The sequence below is a fragment of the Dermacentor variabilis genome, chromosome 6 (genome assembly GCF_050947875.1).
Source record: "Dermacentor variabilis isolate Ectoservices chromosome 6, ASM5094787v1, whole genome shotgun sequence".
Taxonomy (NCBI): Eukaryota; Metazoa; Arthropoda; class Arachnida; order Ixodida; family Ixodidae; genus Dermacentor; species Dermacentor variabilis.
The window spans coordinates 972,291-992,875 of record NC_134573.1 but is presented as its reverse complement, the minus strand read 5'-3'; the positions used below and the strand labels follow the sequence as shown (position 1 = coordinate 992,875).

The 20,585-nt window shown below is 44.3% G+C and overlaps 1 protein-coding gene across 1 annotated transcript in view; it reads right to left on the bottom strand.

Moving 5' to 3' along the window:
* The window catches only part of LOC142584535 (uncharacterized), a 714,262-nt gene that overhangs the window by 524,832 nt on the left and 168,845 nt on the right, over nt 1–20,585 (bottom strand). Inside the window, exon 6 of the mRNA XM_075694643.1 lies at nt 18,109–18,274. Within this exon, the coding sequence (XP_075550758.1) occupies nt 18,109–18,274 (166 nt within the window). The remainder of the gene's footprint in view (nt 1–18,108; nt 18,275–20,585) is intronic.

Here is a 20,585-nt window from a genome sequence, read left to right as displayed (position 1 = left end):
GCAAATGTGGAGACAGCTACATAAAGTAAAGATAGTAGTTCTATCGGCCATATAAACTTGCAAACACTCATTTCAATGCAAACTGAGTGGCGAGAACGCAGCACACACAAAGGTATGAGCTGCCATCAAGTCAATCCCCGACGCAGATCGATTTGAAGATAGGGCGCGCCATGGCCACGCAATGCACAGTTGCTGGCTGCCAAAGTAAAAGATTGAGCCGCGGTCGTCAGCTTCCCTCACGTGCTTTCGCTAACACCTACACTAAATTTCTGTGACCGCGGCTGGACCCCCCTGGCGTCGCATCAAGAGAAGCGACACCTTCGCCTCTTCGACTGCTGTGGCACCTTCTCCCTGACCTGGTTCTAATGACGGCGGCACCCTCTTGGACATTGCCCTGTTGGCTTAGCCTACTTTGGCCGAGTCAACCTTACCACTTGGCCTCGGGCAGCCTTCTTTGCAGGCTGGCCTCAGTCTCAGGAGGGGGGAATGTGGGGATTGAGGTACCTTCCCGCGCCTCATCCCCTAGCTCGCACGTTGTGCTTTGCTCAGTCTCCAAGAACCGCTGCCGCAATGGTTACATGGCGGACATGGCTAGCGCACCGGAGCTAGTTTCCCACACAAAGCGTGCTTCTCTCTCTCCGACTCAAATAACAACGCGAGCAAGAGCCTCCGGGACGCGCCCTGATTGGCCTCCCGAGTGGCGGCCACCAGGCGCCCTCTCCACCCGAGCTCTCTTCCACTGAGCGCTTCCTCGCCGCGGCAGATGCTCACAGGCCGCAACGAGTTCGCTACATGGGACCTTTGCCCACGCCACTCCTCGTTTTCATGCTTGGTCGACTGCTTACCTGTTAGCCCTAGCGCAGCGGGTGCGCGCACTCGATCGGTCTTGCGGTGAGCCTTTGCCAGTATGCGCCGTGGCTGTCGCACTGTGCTGTATCTTGGGTGAATAAACCCACATTTGTTGTTGATCTGAGTCTGGAGCCTTCTCTGCGCCGTGTCGACGAACCCTGCCGTAGCACCTTTGTGCGTTGCGAAGTGGAGGAGCATCGTGCCCTTTCCTGACTGTCGTTCGTAGGGTGAGCCTTGTGAAAACCCATCACCACAATTGTTATAACCGATGTATTGTTAAAACCGGTATCGTTATAAGCGGGTTAGACTGTATCCAGTTTTGTTAGGCCCAAAGATGTCCTTAGTATGATGGTTACTGGAATGCCCTAAATATAGAAATGGTGAGATTATATTTTGTAAAATCAGTCACGCTCAAAATATTATGTGTGCGTAATAATTAACTCATGCTAATGCTACGAGATGAAAATGTTATTAGATGAATAGCTTGATTGACATGCAACGATGTTAGGTGACTGTAATAAGTGTTTCCGCGTGATTCAATGTTTATTTATTTATTTATTCAAAATACCCCCATAGGCCCTCATTACGAGGGTATTACATAGGGGGGGGGGGCGATCACAGGCACTGGTCATAGTTTATACATACTAAAAACAAGAGAATGTAACAGAAGTAATAATACAGTGAAACATAGGTAATATACAAGATAATTAGGTCACAATTATTACAGAGAAAACATTAGTATATATTAGGAGAACATAAGGCAACTGCAATGAAAAACACCAATAAACATCAAAAACAGTGTAAAAGTCCCAAAAATTTATAAAAGTAAGATTAGCTGTCAAGTCGTGAGCGAACTAAATGTTGAAACTTAGTCAAGTCTGGTTCCAAGGCAATGACTGATGGTAAGGCGTTCCATTCAGTTATTGTGCTTGGTAAGAACGAATATGCATAATGGGATGACTGGCAGTTAATGTGTTTGACTTTGAATGGATGGTCACGGCATGGAAAAATAACTGGTGGTGACTGAAAGAAATCATCATGAAGTGATGGATGGTGATAAAGCTTATGGAAAAGTGCCAGGCGAGAAATTTTACAGCGAAGTGCTAAGTTGTCCAACTCGGCTTTATTCTTTAATGAGGTGACGCTGGTGCAACATGAATAATCGGAAATATAAATCGCGCACAGCCTGGTTCTGCAATGCTTCGATGTTGCTGATGATATAAGTTTGTCCGGGATCCCAGATGGCAGACACGTATTCTAGTTTAGGATGGATTAATGTTGTGTATGCTAGTTTTTTAACGTGCATTGGGGCTTCTTTTAAGTTATGTTTAATAAGTCCGAGAGTACCGTTTGAAGAGGCAAGGGTAAAATTAATATGATTATTGCATGATAAGTTTGACTGAACATTGATGCCAAGGTACTTGTAAGTAGTTGCAAGTTCCACATTGTTGTTATCAAGGGAGGTGGTTGGAATTCGTGGCCTATTGGTGAAAGACATGAGTTTAGTTTTGGAAATATTTAATGGCATTAACCAATTAGAATACCATGCACTTATTGCATCCAGGTCAGCTTGTTGTAAGTGGCTATCAGTGTTACTTGTTACACATCGATAAACTACACAATCGTCTGCAAATAGTCTGATTTTGGATGACACGCAACTGGGTAAATCATTAATATAAATTAGAAAGAGTAAAGGTCCAAGTACGCTGCCTTCTGGAACTCCAGACATAACATCAGCTGTGGGGGTTCCACTCTGCGTGCGGCTAGGGCTGAAGGCGAGCTCCGGATCTAGCCCCCTGCAGTCGCTTTGTGTTACTCCCCAACCCGTAGCGCGGGAATCGCGGCTACGTCGGGTTCGAACGAATAAGGCAACCAGCGGCGTCAACTGCAAGAACGTTTATTGCTACCGGCAATAAAGAACACTGGCAGAGGGACGTCCTCTCTGTAATAGTAATAAATAGGCTGGCCTCGTTGCCTGGGATAGTCAGGCAACGTGGTCACTCACGGGTTGCGGCAGGTACTGCAGTCTGGCAGGTTAGGGGTCTGGCCTCAGAGAGAGAGGGTCTCCCCCGGTCGCGCTGTTTTGTACCTTTTTACCTGGGCGAGGGGAATGTCCTCCTCGCCCGTCAGCTACCTGCCCGTGAGTCGGGGAGGAAGGGCGCGCGCGTCGCGAGAGCGAGGGAGAATCGGGAGAGGGGATTGTGCGCCTCTCCCCTGTCTATGCCGGCTCTCGACGAGACGGCGCGAGGGAAGATGGGCGCGTGTGCTCCCCGCACAGCATAACATGGTTGGAATTGTTAACTGATGTAAACTGAATTCTAGATGAGAGAAAATCGGTGATCCATGCAATTATAGTAGGGTGAATGTTAAGCTCTGAAAGTTTAAGTAACAACCTATGGTGTGGAACACGGTCAAATGCCTTAGAAAAATCTTAAAATATTGTGTCAACTTGGAACCCAGTGTCTATTGGTGCATGTATGTCGTTAATAAATCCGGCAAGTTGGGTGTCGCACGAGTAGCCCTTGCGAAAACCGTGCTGATGCTTAAAAATAATGTTATGGTCTTCAAGGAAGTTGATGACTTGACTGTATGATATGTTCGAGTAATCTACAAATAGTGCTGGTTAAGGAGATAGGACGATAATTAAGGGGAGAAGCACGATCACCTGATTTGAAAATGGGTATTATTTTAGCAATGCACCAGTCATTAGGAATACCACCAGTTGATAGTGACTGGGAAAATAGAGCGGTTAACATAGAACAAATACTATGCGATGTATTTTTTAAAATGTTGTTATTGAAACCTAGACGGTCGGCACAGATAACATTTTAAGATTGGTTAGTAGTAACCAGCCTCACTGATTACTACCACATGCATTGTGATTCCCCCTAATGTCTTTAAAGTTGGCAATGAGTTAACGTTTTCATGAGTGAAAATGGTTACAAATGTATCATTAAGAAGTTGAGCGCAATCTGAATCAGGGATAGGAACACCATAAGAATCAGTAAGAATGATGTCAGTGCGAATTCCAGGGTTCACCACATGCCAAAAGCAACGAGTATTATTTTTCAGCATGGATGGTAAATCATGAGAAAAAAAGTTATGGCGAGTAGATTTTACCAATGCCTTATAAGCCTTTTCACACATTTTGTGTTTATCATGGGCACTCGCTAGACCCATCAGCTTTGCCTGCCTGTAAAGTCTCTTCTTTTTGTTATAAAGCCACCGAAGCTTGTCGGTAAACCAAGGAGAACTGCTTTTGCAGGAAATGGATAACATATGAATGTAGGTGTCAATGAGTGAACTAAGGGTGGCTTTAAAGAGGACCCAGTTCTGTTCAATGGAACGTGAATAAAAATCATGGAGAACTTGATCTGAAAATGTTAATTCATTGTTAATTGCGTTGAAATTGGCTTTCCCGTAGCACCTTATTTTCTTATTGGTAATTATTCTTTTGCTCATGCAAAAGTTAATGCATCTTGTTATAACATCATGGTCAATGATGCCTGCTTCATGAGTTATGTCGGAAAATATATCAGGATTGTTAGTTAAAACTAAGTCTGGTATATTGGCAGTTTCAGTGGATCGTGTTGGTTGACTAATAAGCTGGGTTAATGAAAAGTCAAGATAAGTGCTGAGAAAGGTATGTGCAGCTGCATCCGTGGCCGATACAGGGAGCGTCGACCAATCGATATTTAGAAAATTGAAATCGCCAAATATGATAATTGCCGACCTCAGAAAAAGCGTGCGCACCTCGTTCAGCACTCGATGATACTCATCGGAAAATGCGCCAGACATGTTGGGTGCACAGTAAAAAAATAGTTAATGTGAGAATGAAGAAAAGCACAATAAAGCTACATGTGAGCAGAAAATGACAAATATGGCCGCGCTTTAATTACTTTAGGTGCAATGATCAACTGCTGTGATTATGTGATGGAAGTGGACTGAAGGTGCTCAGGTGACAAAATTGGTCATGTTATGGTGGCGTACCACATTGTTACTTGTCTTGTTACTATGTACTATATACTGTACCACTCGCCTCTATAATGCCTCTGGCCCTGTGGGTACGACAAATAAGTAAGTAAGTAAGTGAATAAATAAATAAATGTCTCTAACCGTTCTCCCACCAACTTGGCTTGTCTATGGTCTAATGCTTAATGGTCGATGCAACTTGGATCACAGGAAGGTGACATCAGATTGGGGATGTGTCGCTTATGAGGGGATACGTGGCTTTCGAATTATTTTCTTTAACATTTGAGCTACAACCATCAACAGTTGAAGGTTTATGTAGTTTTATGTGCTGGTCTTAAATACACAGCTTATGTTACTGTATGTTCTACCATTCTTTCTTAACAGAAACATATTGACAAAAATGTTTTTCCATGTCTCTAAAAAAACTTACTGCACAGTTTTTGTTATACTGTTTACCATTATAACCTACTCTAATAAAGGGGTGACGTAAGACGAGTTTTGTCATTCTAGCTTGTGCGGAACAAAAGTTCTAAGTATTTCAACTTCATGGTTGCAGTACAAGCATACTTACTTCAGTCAAAACTTTCATTTTTTTTTTAATTTATAGCAATTGCATCATTTGGTAGTTTAAAGCACTTACTAAATACGAAGGTTCTAAATGAAAGAAGAATGATTAAAGTTCGACTTGTGGAAGCTAAGAAAACCTGATCAGAAGGTTGCGCACTGTGCTGAAAAAAAATGAAACTACAAAAATTGCAAAAAAAAGCAAGTTACTCTTTTCAAGAGCTGTGCAACCAACAAAATAGCTGGACATGATGTGGGAAAGTCAATGATGCTGTGACAAATGTCAGATGTATTGAAGCTGTATAGAGGCCTAAAATACTCCCTGTAAGGTACATAAAATATACAAGTATTAAAATATTGTCAAGGACAAGTGATGTGAGCAAAGACCATAAAATATACTCTAAAATGAAAATACCTGAGAAAAATGTGTCCATTCCACTAGTCCTATCACTTCACGAAGAGCCTTGAGAACAAGGGTCTGGAGGCAGGTGCTCTACTAAACACTAAGCTTGCAGCAAAACCCTCTAGATAGAGGGAGGGCTATGAATCTCTCAGGCTAATGACAAGCAGTACATCAGCAACTAAAAAGTTAAGCACTGCCTTGGTTTAAAACAGAGGTTCTGGGCCAAGAAACAGTGTCAGATGTAAGGGGATACATTATTTGTATGCCAAAGGAAAGTGCCGTCGTCTTTGCTCTGCTTCTGGTTCCCGGCATTGCAGCAAGACGTGGAGTACAGTCGGCCTTTCACCACATATGCCACAGAGTTCAGTGCCAGTTAAGAGGTATGAATGTATGCCACACATACGACCTATTCTGAGGCGGCAAAACAGAACTTCAGATGGTGATGACTTTGTTATCGATGGTGAGTTGTCTAGAACTGGCTTAATTAGTTGGAGCTTATTCTATGTTTGCCATTCCACAGGTGTTGCTCACATTCGACGTCTCAGCCTTACGCGGCGCATCAGTACCAGTTCCGTCTCATTCAGAAAGACTTCTCCAATGCATGAGACAGGCAGCCGAGACCGTGAACTGTTTGGTGTACCTCCCTCCATACGTGACTAGTCAAGTCGCGGTAAGTGGTGAATGTTTTCTCATTTTCATATTTTCGTGTCTTTCCACACTGCTTTTAAGTGCTGTTAAAATTTGCCGAAAATACATTGTGTATCTAGCCGCATTCTTGGCCTTTACGTAAGGGAGACTGCGAAACCACGATGTTAGAATATTCTTTAACTGCGCTAACAAATGGACCACAGAGACAGCATGGGACAAGGACGAGCGCAGTCCTTCCCATGCTGTCTCTGTGGTCCGTTTGTTAGCGCAGTTAAACAATGTTCGCTAATATGTACCAACTCGCCCAACAAGAAGTTCTTCTAAACTACAGATGTTAGAACCATTGAGAAATACTATGTTGCGTCATCTGCCGCGATCATCAAAACCCGTATACCGCGGATAATTCAAGCATATTTTCAGGCATTTGAGATACACTAAACTGACTCAAATCGACTCTACCGACATGCCTCGCGCCGACTTTCTAGTGAGAACTCCCCTCCAAAAAAAAAAATTGAAGCACTAATGGAAGAGAAAAAGTTATGAGAAGGTTTACAGTATCAAGCAAACAATAAGAAAAAAATAATGTAACGACAACAGTTCAAAAGTTCACATACAGATTTTCATCAAGAAAAAAAAATCGTAGTTTGCGTCCATTTATTTATTCTACATTTGCACTTATATTAGTTTTAGCGGGTTTCCGTTTGTACTCCTGTAGATCACGAACATGAATTCGCAACTGTGAAAGGCCATTATAACGCCTGCACAGTTGGCCTAGCTGAGTTCACAGCCACCTGCACACGCAAGAATTCTGGAACTACAAAGCCAGAACCGCTTAAAAATCGTTCTATATTGAGTTACCCATCGCGATCAGAAAAACGCACCTATCGCGGATAAATCAAAGATTTTTAGACGTGTAACATTTATGAAATAGGTTGCAGAAATTTCCAAAACATGCTGCCGATATGTGCCTACTCAGAAGCACCCCTTTTTGTAACCAATGCGAGCGCATCGTGCACGTTATTATTATTATTTTAAACGCGAGTAGCAGTATGGACTCTGTGTCGCAGAGAACCTGGTGGCAGAGTGATCCGAGTCGTTCGGGAGTGAAAGTTTCAGCGTATATATACATATGTGTATATAATACGTATATACATGCTGCGTATATATGTACGTATATTCGTTTTCGCAGGTTTCCATTTGTACTCCTGTAGATCACGAGCAGGTATCCGCAACTGGTAAATTGCATGTCTTGCAAGTACGGCGGCAAAGTGTACAAACAATGTCTATCTGATCGCAGACGCTTACGCTGTAGCTTAAAGGGAGCCTAACCAGGTCTGACCATTTTGAGCTGACAAGCGGAGAGCATACATTGCACGATAACGATCATGTCTGCAAAGTATTACAACGCTACATGCCACGGAAAGATCTGAAATTTCAAACCAAACTCCGTTTTTCCTTCTCGCAGCCGCCACACTCCAAGCAGGAGGATGACAATGCGCAATGGCCCCATGGATACAGCTCGTTCTGCGCATCTTCATCCGGCTTCGACATTTTCCGCCTCCCACACGTGGATAAGGACTACGGCGCACTATCTTTGGGCACGCTGACGTCACCACACCATCACGGGACAGCAAGACCAGTGCACATAAAAGGCGCTCCTGCAAGCTCCTGCTTCAGTGGACACGGCGGCACGGCCGTGACAATGTCACCAAACGTACCTCTACCTGTGCAGGTTTTCGCTGGCTGCTTGCTCTTCGTTTCTGGCGGATCAGCATCGTTCCCTGCTGAAGGATGCTGCCTGCCCCTTGACGGAATCAACGCTGCGCAATGGCCCCATGGATACAGCTCGTTCTGAGCATCTTCATCCGGCTTCGACATTTTCGGCCTCCCACACGTGGATAAGGACTACGGCGCACTATCTTCGGGCACGCTGACGTCACCACACCATCACGGGACAGCAAGACCAGTGCACATAAAAGGCGCTCCTGCAACCTCCTGCTTCAGTGGACGCGGCGGCACGGCTGTGACAATGTCACCAAACGTACCTCTACCTGTGCAGGTTGGTGATGAAAAGTATGGCTTCCGTAGTGATAACCCTTGTATACCAGTGCTGCCGTGTCCACGCAGGTTTCTCAATTATGTGTGCGACTGTTTTTCGATTTCACTTCTTTTACTCAAGCTGTCTGGAGACATTGAATCCAATCCCGGCCTTCTTACTGTAAAAATGTTTACTGAACTAATCAGCACGCAGAAAGAAATTTTGTTCAAAATATCGGAAATTCAGCAAAACCAAACATCGTCTGAGTCACGCATTCTTGAAATACAAACCAGGGTTCAGGCTATTGAAAACAAACTGCAGAGTCTTGACGGAACACACAAAAGGCTTGACGACTTAGAAACTGCTACGGAAGGTCACGGCTTGACAATGAATAGTATCTCCAGGCAGCTTGACGATCTAGAAAACCGATCTCGTCGCAACAACCTCATAATTCGAGGTGTAAAAGAGGAAGGGCACGAATCTGAAGAGATCTTGCTGAAGAAGGTAAATGACAATATATTCGGAGAAAAACTTGGACACAAAATTAACTTTATCGAAAGAATCCATAGACTAGGAAAGAAAACGCCAGGCAAGGACCGTCCTGTTATTTTGAAGCTAAATAATTTTAGAGATAAGATGAAAATTTTGCAGAACTGCCACAAGCTCAAAGGTAGTCAAACAAGCATATCAGAGGACTATTCTAAAAGAGTTGTTGATATCCGCAAAAAGCTGTGGAATTCGTCAGATGTGGAGAGGAGCAATGGCCTGAAAGTTAAATTACTTTTCGATAAGATTAAAATTGGCGACGACCTTTACATTTGGGATGAAGTAACCGCTCAGAGAATGAAGTGTCACACCCCTGCAGAAAACGATCAAGTGTGACTCAATAATTCTCCCAACACAGGCTTTAAGGCGATAAATATAAATGCCAGAAGCATTGTAAACAAAGCAACCGCCATTGAAAGCATTATCTTGGAACACGAACCACATATACCAGTAATAACTGAAACTTGGCTTCATCAAGATGTATCGGACGAGGAAGTCACGCTGCCAAATTATGTAATAGTAAGAAGAGATCGGATAGAAAGAGGGGGTGGAGTGGCAATAATGTTCAAAAGCGGTATAGTATTTTCTGTTTTAGATGGTCCAAGTAACATTGAATCAGTATGGATAAAAGTTAGGTTAAATAACCGCTCGGTAATAGTAGGTGGTGTGTATAGAGCCCCAATATCCCCTGTAGACATGCTCGTTAGCTTAAGAAATTTCATGGACAGGAATTTAAAACAGGACGACTCAATCCTACTCTTAGGTGATTTTAACTTGCCCGGAATTGACTGGAGTACACTCTCCTTTAGTGCAACGGATATGCCTAGCTGTGAAGAACTAATTGAGCTTGCATTTTGTTATAACCTAACTCAAGTTGTAGAAGGTTACACCAGAGTATGCGAAACAACATCATCACTTCTAGACCTAGTCTTTATATCCTCAGAACTGCTACCACATCTTTGTGATTGCGAACCCTGCGAAGGTATATCTGATCACAAAATTGTAATAATGGTTTTAGATATGGTGCCAGATCGTTCGCATAGTAAACATAAGACTTTTCTAAACTTTGCAGCCGCTGACGACGTTGGTGTGTTGGAATGCCTCAAGGGTTCATTTGATGATTTTATGCATCTTGCAATGCAATGAATGCAATGCAATGCATTGCATTGCAATGCTTTATGCAATGAATGGTGCTACCGTAGACAAATTATGGGCCTACTTTTCAAACATGGTCGAACATTGTCTTACGCACTTTATCCCCAAGCTTTCAAAATGTACAAGGAAGAAGAATCCCTGGATAACAAGAGAAATCATACACATGAAGCGGAAATTAAAAAGAAAACGGAGGGCAAACAGGATTAAGTCTGTTCCTGGCGATAGCAGTGCCATTAGCCAAATGAGTAAGCAACTCAAGCATCTTGTCAAGGTGGCTAAGGACAAGTTCTACAATGTAACTAAAAAAATCTTTAATAGAGGCACCTACCAAATTTTGGCGCTATGTTACTCCTTCAAAGCCTCAAAAAAATGGAGACAAAAATAATGCAGAAAGAGCTGAAAACCTTAACTCGTTTTTTTCATCCGTCTTCACTTCTGACGACGGCTTGTCACCAAAAGTAGCAGACGCGCCTGGCTGCCCTCCAGTTCAAGACTTAGAAGTCATAGAGAAAGGAGTGCTTAACTTGCTGCTTCAATTGTCTGTAAAGAAAAGCCCATGCCCTGATGGAATCCCCAATGAATTCCTGCTTAGATATGCAGAGTGGGTTGCCAAATACCTCACAAAAATTTTTCAAATATCCATTACCTCGAGTTCTTTCCCGTCCGCTTGGAAATATGCCAAAGTTATTCCGGTCCATAAGAGTGGTTCTTCATCGGTTGTCAATAATTTCCGACCAATTTCTCTCCTTTGTACATGTTCTAAGTTGCTTGAGCATATTGTATTTAAACACCTTATGGAATATCTTGAAAATAATAACATACTTCATCCTTCTCAACACGGGTTCCGAAAAGGCCTTTCTACAATTACCCAGCTCATAGAAACCGCTCACAATCTTTCCGAGGGAATAAACAGCCGTGGCCAAACTGACATATTATTCTTGGACTTTTCAAAAGCATTCGATAAGGTATCCCATCCAAAGTTGCTGCTAAAGATTAATGCTATATTCAGGAACTCTAAAATAACACACTGGTTTTCTTCTTACCTCACCTCCCGTGAACAGTTTGTACACCTCGAAGGTTTTCAATCATCTTCTTCCCCTGTGGCTTCAGGTGTTCCACAGGGAAGTGTCTTGGGCCCCCTTTTATTTCTGGTTTTCATAAATGACCTCCCAAAAGCTATCACGGTCCCAATCAGACTTTTCGCTGATGACTGTGTCGTATACAAAACAATTAGGACCCCAACTGATCAAGAAGAACTGAACGCTAATCTGCATGCAATAGAACATTGGTGCGCTAAGTGGCAGATGGTGCTTAACTCTGACAAATCCGTAATTATGTCTGTTACTAGAAAGAAAAATATAATGATATACCCTTACTCCATTGCAGGTAAACCAGTTAATAGAGTCCATCAGCATAAGTATCTCGGCTTAACCTTCACTTCTGACCTATATAGGAATACAGTCGAACCCGACTATATCGAACCCGTTTACATCGAATTATTCCATATATCGAACAATTTCTGGACACGGTATAGTTACAATGAGTATATATAGCAAAAATTACGCATACATCGAACAAAACTAGTAGCGACTCCCGATATATCGAACGTCAAGCGGCGGAAAGTGCCCCCGGAAGTTGGCTTTCCCTCGCGGTGACGGGAAAAACCCGGCGGCGCGGCTCCATCCAACCGCTCTCCCTACGTGACCGCGCTACCTCGGAGCTGCCGACAGCCCCCTACAAAAAATGATCCTGGCCCGCCCGCCCGCAGCGCTTGCTCAGACAGCCAATCAGAAGCTCTTGTGCCCTCGTCGTGCAAGATGGCGAAAGTGCGAGTTGTCTCGCTGCTTATCTGATTCATTGTGTGCGCCTTCTCCCGCAGTGTTGCCGTCATGAAGCGGCAGAATTCGCCTTTCGTCGTGAAGCTCGAAATCATAAACCGGGTCGAACGTGGTGACAAGTCGGATGTCCCCGCAACGTACAAGATTCCGAGGTGCACTCTCGGCACGATCTTCAAGGGGGAAATTAGGGCTAAAGCGGCCTAACTCGCGACCCGGTGCCCGTAGTGCCCGTCCGTGCACGGCCGTGTACGAGTGGTTCATCCAAAATAGCTTCAGCCGTACCGACTTCCGCGTGCTCGGTGATGACTGTAAATTCTGATTAATGCGACGAAGCCGTTGTCGTTGTTGCCGAAGTTTGGAGCGAGCTGTCAGAATTTCCGGAAGCTGTTGACGAATCAACGGTGGACGAGTTTGTGAGCGCAAATGATGGTGTCGCGACCACGGGAGAGCCCGGAAACGAAGACTACATTGCCGACATCGTGCCGAGCACAAGTGAAAATGGGCACTACGAGGAAAGCAACGACCGTCTTTGGCCCACATCCTCCGAAGTGATTGGTGCGCTCGCACTAGTCCGGTGCTTCTGCGCGAATGCGGAATGTTGCGGCCTCAGCTGCTCCGACTCCTTAGACAACGTGGGAAGTGCGTGCCTCGCACGCAGCGAAATTGCCCAAGCAGAAGAAAATGCAGGACTATTTCGTGCGAAACTAAGCGTTTCATCAATAAAGTGATTTTATAAATGGTATGTGCTTTTATGACATCCAATTATTTAGCAGGCTTATATCGAATTATGCTCTATATCGAACTGATAGGCGTTTTTTTGCGAGTTCGATATAGCCGGGTTCGACTTACACACTTAGATAATGTATGCTCCAAGGCACGCAAAGCAATTTGGGCTCTAAAACGCAAAATCTGTAGTGCAACTCCCGATGTAAAAACACTCACTTATAACACCCTTGTAAAACCTGTAATTGAATATGGCAAAATTGTTTGGGATCCTTACACTGCGTCTAACAAATTAAAAATTGAGAAAGTTCAGAAACTTGCTTCCCGTTTTATTTTCAATAAATATCGCCGAACTGATTCACCAACCGAATTATGTAAATTAGCAAACCTTAAAAGTTTAGAATACTGCACTAAGGTAGATAGGCTGATGTTTCTTTACCTTTTAATTCATGGCCACTTGAATACCAACACATCACCATATTTTACAATACACCCTAATGAGACATCAAGACATCGCAATTCCATGTACATTCCTGTACCGCGTTTTTATAACAATTGTTTTAAGTACAGTTTTTTTCCTCGTGTTATTAAAGAATGGAACATGCTGCCTGATTCCATTGTAAATATTAACTCCCTCGATGCCTTTCTAGAATGCCTGAAATCTTACCTGGACCGTAGTACACCAATGTAATAGTTGTGCCTCAGCACTTGCATGCGTTTTCTTATGTACTGTTTGATTTTTTCCTTTGTTTTTTGTGTCGATATCGTAGTTGTGAAATGTATGTACCTTGTTTAGAATGTGAATTTATTAGATTTTCCACTCCTGTAATAGCCTTTGAAAGGCTGACAGTATCAATGAATGAATGAATGAATGAATGAATGAATGAATGACGTACTTGTGTGCCTGCGCCAACGTCACGGAGTAAGACATTTAGGAGGTGAAACTCCCGTCAGCGCGAGTGAGCGCGGGCGACCAGATAAGGTCACAATTGTTGTATGCGCCGACGGGGCCATATACAATGGCGGCGCCATGCGGCGCGTCGTAGAAGCCGCAGCGAAAAAAAAATGCAGCGCCCGGGCACCGGCGCGCTCTCAACGGCGGTAATTTCTTTCCAGGCCGCCAGCACGATAATGGCTCCGCGGGCTTGTGACCTTTTCTGGTCGCCGCAAACAGCGGAGTTTCCTCTCCTAAATGTTTCTTGCTCCGTGGCCAACGTACTGGTGTCAGCAGTGTGATGTCGCTCGTTGCGACAAAAAAATGTATGTTCATTGATCTTGAATGTTTCATTGATTTCATGACTGTGCCTCTTCCGGCCAATGGCATGCTGCATGTCTTGGCCTGCACAAGGTTCCTCTTTCTGTGTTTTTGTTCAGTTTTGTTCATTTTTTGCATGTCTTTTTCTCATTCTCTACCTTCTCTTTTTCTTTCCTTTCTATTTCTTTTGTTCTTCTAATAATGCTCATTCCTACATTTTACTTTTGGTTGTTTTGTTGTATGGCTGTTTTCATTCTTTACATTCACCTTTGTGTTTGCGCATTCTCTTTTCTAGTCACTCCACACCACAGCTGGCCATATTATAAACTCTATTTTATGTTTCATATTAGAGCTTTTGCTCCGCTGCAGCCCATGACCGGTTAAGCACATCTCTACTCTACGCCTTGCCCTCTCCTCTTCTGTGCTTTCATTTTTTGACCGCCTTGGTTCCGATCTGCCGGTGAAGTGTTTGTGCGCTCCTTGCTTCCCCTGCGAGGATTGCCCGGTCGGCCTTTTGTGCTGGACTGCGCAGTCCTCGCTCAGCCTCCACCAAAACCATTTAGATTTTTTCAGGTACACGAAGCTGCTGCTTTACCTGGTCCCACTCTTCCTGAATTCACCGTACCTGATACTCCTTCCGGAGGCTTTTTTTTATGGACTGGGCACCTGCAGTTGCTGTCATCCATCATTCATGCCAGCCATTACTCATCATCACATTTTGTATTAATAAACGCTCTGCACAAGTGCTTTCCATGCTCACTGAGCAGACCCTTAGAATGCCACACGTTATTGTGCTCAACTGTCACCGTATTTATTCGAATCTAGGCCAATAGCTTTCTTTCAAACAATTATACACCAAACTCTAGAGTCGGCTTAGATTCGAGGATTTTAAAAAATGCACCAGCTTGTAATTGAAAATGACAACTATGGTGCATAGCTAGCGCCATCTAGAAAAGTCAGTATTGCAACCGCTACTAGCTGCATCAGTAGCCAACTGAAGTACACAAGCAACGTCGCCATTTTGACCTGTGTCGTATCGGTATGGTGGCTAAGTACCGGCATGCGGGCTGGCGTTATCATAATGGCACCAAACAGGCGATACCACAAACGAAAAGTTGTGCTAGCTGCAGAGGCACCGTCAAATGTTCAAGCCAGGCGGGACATCAGCATCAATGAGAAAAACATCCGTCGTATGAGGGAGCAACAGGCCTTTTGCGTGTGCCGCAACGAGGAGATGATAGCGATAAGGAAGTAAGCACGCGATAACAGAGAGGAGCTGATCACCGAGATCAAGCCACGTTTCGACACGTACGAGCCGTGTCACACTGTCGGAGCATGCATATGTGCGCGGACACAAGCTTGAGCATACGAGGCTAGCAGCAATGATGATGTAGAGTGAGCTCGGCATGTTCATATTAAATAAATACTGTTTTAATTTTGTGAATGCTGTCCTCACTTTTTTGTTCGTCGTACATTAGAGGTAAGTTTTTTAATTTTTTTCTGGCATCGGATATTCGGGGATCAGCTTAGAATCAGGGCTGGCCTAGATTTTAGTAAATACAGTATTTTTCCAATTGGCTTTTTCTCCCAATTTAGTGCCTTGGGTAGTTTTGCACCTCTTTCCATTTATTTTTATTGGCTTTTATGCCTGTTATTGCTTTAAGTAGGAGTGGGCTTGCCCCCACTTTCTTTTATGTTATTCTACAAATATAGGGTGGCGAAGAGTTTGGAGTGGGGCTGTCGTCTCGTCCCCCGATTCGGCTTCCGATAGCGCACTGTTGCCCAATGTATCCTTGCTGAGGAACTATGCGCCAATTCTTCATTGATGCTCCTGGCCGCCACTATCCAGGGAGCCGGTAGTGGGCATCACGGACTCGCCCGCCGTTCTTGAGCCGGCCGTCATCTTGTCCACTGATTCACCTTCCCATAGCGCACCATTGCCCAATGTTAGCACCGTCAGCAAAACGGAGTCTGCTAGCCTTTTAACACATTTCCAGCGCTTTTTGCCGAACTTGTGGACCATGCAGTACTACCGATACGAAGGCACATCGCACATTCGCTAAGTCTTTCATGCAATAATGCGCAAACAATGCACAAGCATGCAGGCAGTTGAACTTTGCGCACGCTACGCAGGCCAATGAGAAGCCTCTATTTTGCCATCTGATGACAAACAGCCACTGACACTCGCATTGTTTTTTATTCATTTGCAGTTTTGTCTGCATTGATGCGACGCACAAGGCTAATTTTAGGCGGGAAAAAGAGCTGAAGGATCACGCTTTCAAATGAGACCAATATGGCCATGTAATGGTGGATGGCTATGAAATATGGCAGCGCTGCAAATAGGTGTTTTTTGCAATGTTTTCGCGAAAAACCACACTGAGTTTGCTCATTTACTTGACAATTTCTTAAATACTACACGTCTCAAAGGCTCGAAACTTCAGATATGGGTGGAAGGGACCCTAATTAATATAAACATGACAATTGTTTTTTTAATTTCACGATTTTTCTGTCCTAAAGACCCTCATGCCCTCGGAACCCATTTCACATCAACTTGTGTTACTGGGTATGTGCCACTACTCATGTGTTGCTCTTCAATTAAGTTCTTTCATCCCAACTTGATTCACTGGGCATGGGAATCTAGGTACAGTAATACCTTGTTAATTTGACCCTCATTAATTCGGAAAACCGGATAATTCAGACTTGTCCTTTGGTCCCGGCAGGAGTATGCAGCATTTAATGCAATTAAACTCTTAATTCGGACATATTTGGTCGCACATCAGTTAATTCAGACGACTCTCGGAGGTTGACGAGTGCTGGAGCATCGCAAATGTGCAATGCAAAAGAGCAGAAATGGCAGAAAAGAGCAGCAGAAATGGCATTAGTGCATCACTAGTCCGCATCGCCATAGTCATCAGTGGAAATCGCACGTGAATGACACCAATGACAGAACGCTTCGAGCCTATTTGTGCCTTTAAAGCCTTTATTCTTGCGTTTAACGTCACGCACAGTTCCGCATTGGCCGTGTGCCTTCATGACTGCGTAGTCACCATCCATGATCGCGTCAATAGTGGCCACGGTGTCGTCTGCAGCAGTGAAAGCAAATTGTTTCGTTTTGACTCAGTACGCGGATCGGTCGCGTGCCTTCATGACAAGGTAGTCGCCATCCATGATTGCGACGATAGCGGCCATGATTTCGTCTGCAACAGTGGAAGCAAACAGTGGTTTCGTTTTGACTCAGTATGCACGTCGGTTGCGTGCCTTCATAACTATTAGTCGCCATCCACAATAGCGTCGCTATCGCTATCGTCACATGTGTTCGTAACTATGTAGTCGCCATCCATGATCGCGTCGCTATCGCTATCATCGCGTGCCTTCATAACTACGTAGTTGCCATGCATGATCGCATCACTATTGCTTACGCTATGGTCGTGTGCCTTCATAACTGAATAGTCGCCATCCATGATCGTGTCAATAGCAACCATGGTTTCGTCCACGATAGCAGCAAACGCTTGTTTCGTTTTGACTCGGTGCCTGTATTGGGTGCGCGTGGTGCCTTCAGCACCGCAAGGTTGCTTCGACAGCGGCCGTGCCTTCGTCCGAAACAGTTGTGGCAAGCAGTAGTTTCGTTTTAACAAACTTTCGAGGATGAAGAGCACCAGCTACATTGCGACGGACAGCGACCAGCTCACTGCGAAAAAATAATTGGGATGTGCACGCGGTAGTAAATAGGCTGTCTCAGATGAAAACACATGCCACGGCCCTGCTGTGAAGGAAGTCACGAGTCCTTCACTATTGCGAGCGCTAATCAGCCACTAAATGACGAGAATTGCAGCTTCCGCACTGCTTTTGTGCAAAACAGAAACATGACTGGCCTATTCATTCAGTAAATAAATGCAAGTTGACATAGTAAGCATTTGTTTATCGGTTTCTTGATACTACCCTCGATAATTCGACATTCAGTTAATTCGGACATTTCTTTCGGTCCCGCAAAATCCGAATTAACGAGGTTTTACTGCATGTGCTGCAATTTAATGAAACTCTTTGATGTCAGTTTGGGTCGCTGGGTGTGTTATGGTGAAAGCAAGACACTGAAATGCCCGGTTCTTTCTGTGTGTACCTGATCCTGGCAAAGGAGCCAGCCAGTGTCCTGAGGACAGTCTCGAGGCAGGCATCCTCCTGGTAGAAGCCCAAAGTCACCAGGTGGTGTAAGGTGCTGCTGAGCACCACCACATCAGTGTCCTCCTTGTCTGAGCGTAACAGCCGGCACACTCCTTCAACCAGACCTGTAAGTGAGGAGAACAGTCCTCTCTGTGGTCTGGTGGGCCTCACTCACCAATGCATTCACTGCAACAAGCTTTTAATAATGATTTAAATGGTACAGTCAGGTATGATTGCAAACTGAATGACACCACAACAATGACTGTGGGTTGACAGCAGCAGCAACGAGAATACATCTAAGAGCTGCTGCACTGTACACCAGCTACGAGTATCATTTACCTTGGAAATATGTGCACTGAAGTCTATCATTTATGCTACAAACCCCGCACAAATAGCAAAGCTGTTTAATAGTTAGCGCAATCTGCTGATAAATGCACGTTGCCACAGTGAGTTGTATTCCCAGTCAAAGCAGCTTGTGAGGACCAAAAGTATTCTAGTGACTTCGATATCAGAGTTTGGTATAGTATTCAATCTTTTTATCAAAACTGAGTGAAAGTCACCAGATGAGCTACCAAATGCTTTTCCTAAAGACAAATTCCAAATAGTGGGAGAAACTCCTTGTTGCCATTTTTAACCCTTTGAAGGTTTTTGCCGTACATGTACGGCGGCGGTTTTCTTTCCCGCAAGGTCTTTGCCGTACGGGTACGGTTCCGACCCTCCGTTTGAAATTTCGCGCCATAATAGACGATGAGTGCTCACCGGGAGGTGCTGCCACCTCTTAGCACTTAAAAGATGCGTACGAAATTGGTGCTACCTTCTTGGGGAGATAAACACAACTGATTGCTAGCTTCAGCGCATCACTCAGACTGCGGCAACGCCCCCTTTGGCGGTTTCGGTTCCGCCGCTTGATCGCAACGGAGGCGCGCGAAACGTCATCTTTTTCTTTGTCGGCACTCTCTTGCAGGGCAGTGGAAGTTGATTTCTATCTTGATTGGCGCTGCTCTTAGCTTGCTTATCAGCACCGTTCGCGAGGTATTCTCGTTCTCAGTGGCAACGCGCTTTCGCGGTTTCGGTTCCGCCGCGTGATCGCAACGGAGGCACGTGAAACATGGTTTTTCTCTTTGTCGGCACGCTCTCACAGGGGCGGCGGAAGTTGATTTCTATCTTGATTAGCACTGCTCTTAGCTTGTTTATCACCACTGCTCACAAGGTATTCTCGCTCTCTGCGGCAACGCGCTTACGTGAGAGGGTGCCTCAGACCTCTGCCCAAGGCAGCCACACGCAGAGATGTCATGTGTGCGCCAACACAACTCCTCGCTCCAAGAGAACAGACACACATTTTAGGTGTGCAGACTGCGATAAGGCGCTGTGCATAGACCCGTGTTTCAAGGAGTACCACGCTCAGAAATACTATTAAACATTTTGCAGTTCTGAGTGATGCCTAACCAAAATACTGTTCCTAATTATTTTTTATTATTTATTCCAGACTTTATACATTTTGTACATTCAAGATCTGCAATAAAGTCATTTGACCACCTGGGAAAGTTTTTTTCAAAATAATTCAACCCTCAAAGGGTTAATGAGTCACTTACTAGAGGTACACTCTCCGACAAGTGAATACTATCTAAAATAAAGCCATTATTCGAGTCAGGTAACTACGACTTACGTAACTTTTATGTTTTTAGCGCACAGAAAGGGACGAGAGACAGAAGTGCGACGCGGACACAGTGCTAACTACCAACAATTGTTTTTATTCTACGAAGTGGTACACACACACACACACACAAACACACATATATATAGCGAGCAGACAGCGGCGCACGCATAAGCATATGTAATGGTTTTTAACAAATAAGACAGCAATGAGACACGTGTACTGGAAAGTTAAGATGATATTGAAGATGAAAAAAGTGACCGTGCATAGGTAAAAAAAAAAATTTTTTTGTAACTGCAAGATTAAGAAGCTATCTCCATCAAGCCACCCTCTGTGTCACACTTAAAAAATCTAATTCTTTTTTTGAAAGATCGATTGAAGGCGCGCTAACACAAGCGTTCCCCAAACTAGCGATCTTCGCCGCTTCAATAATCTCACGTGTTGTTTGCATTGGGCTTCTTCCTATCACAGTGCACTGATTACAAATGGGACTGCACCCATGCTTTCTGCAGTGAAAACCCAGATGCCCCACCCCTCTAGTTCGCACATTATTTGCGTGTTCACACAGCCTATCATTTATGCACCTTCCCGTTTGGCTGATGTATTTTTTGCCATACGACAGGGGTAGTTTATACACGATATTGTTCTCACAAAGAACATAGCCTTCCTTGTGTCCAGCAACTGAGCTTCTCAGAACCACAGTAGCTGACCCTGCACAAGCTGGACAGTTTGATTGGCGCTGAAGAGATTATGCTTACATTTTCATTATTGCAAATGTTGCA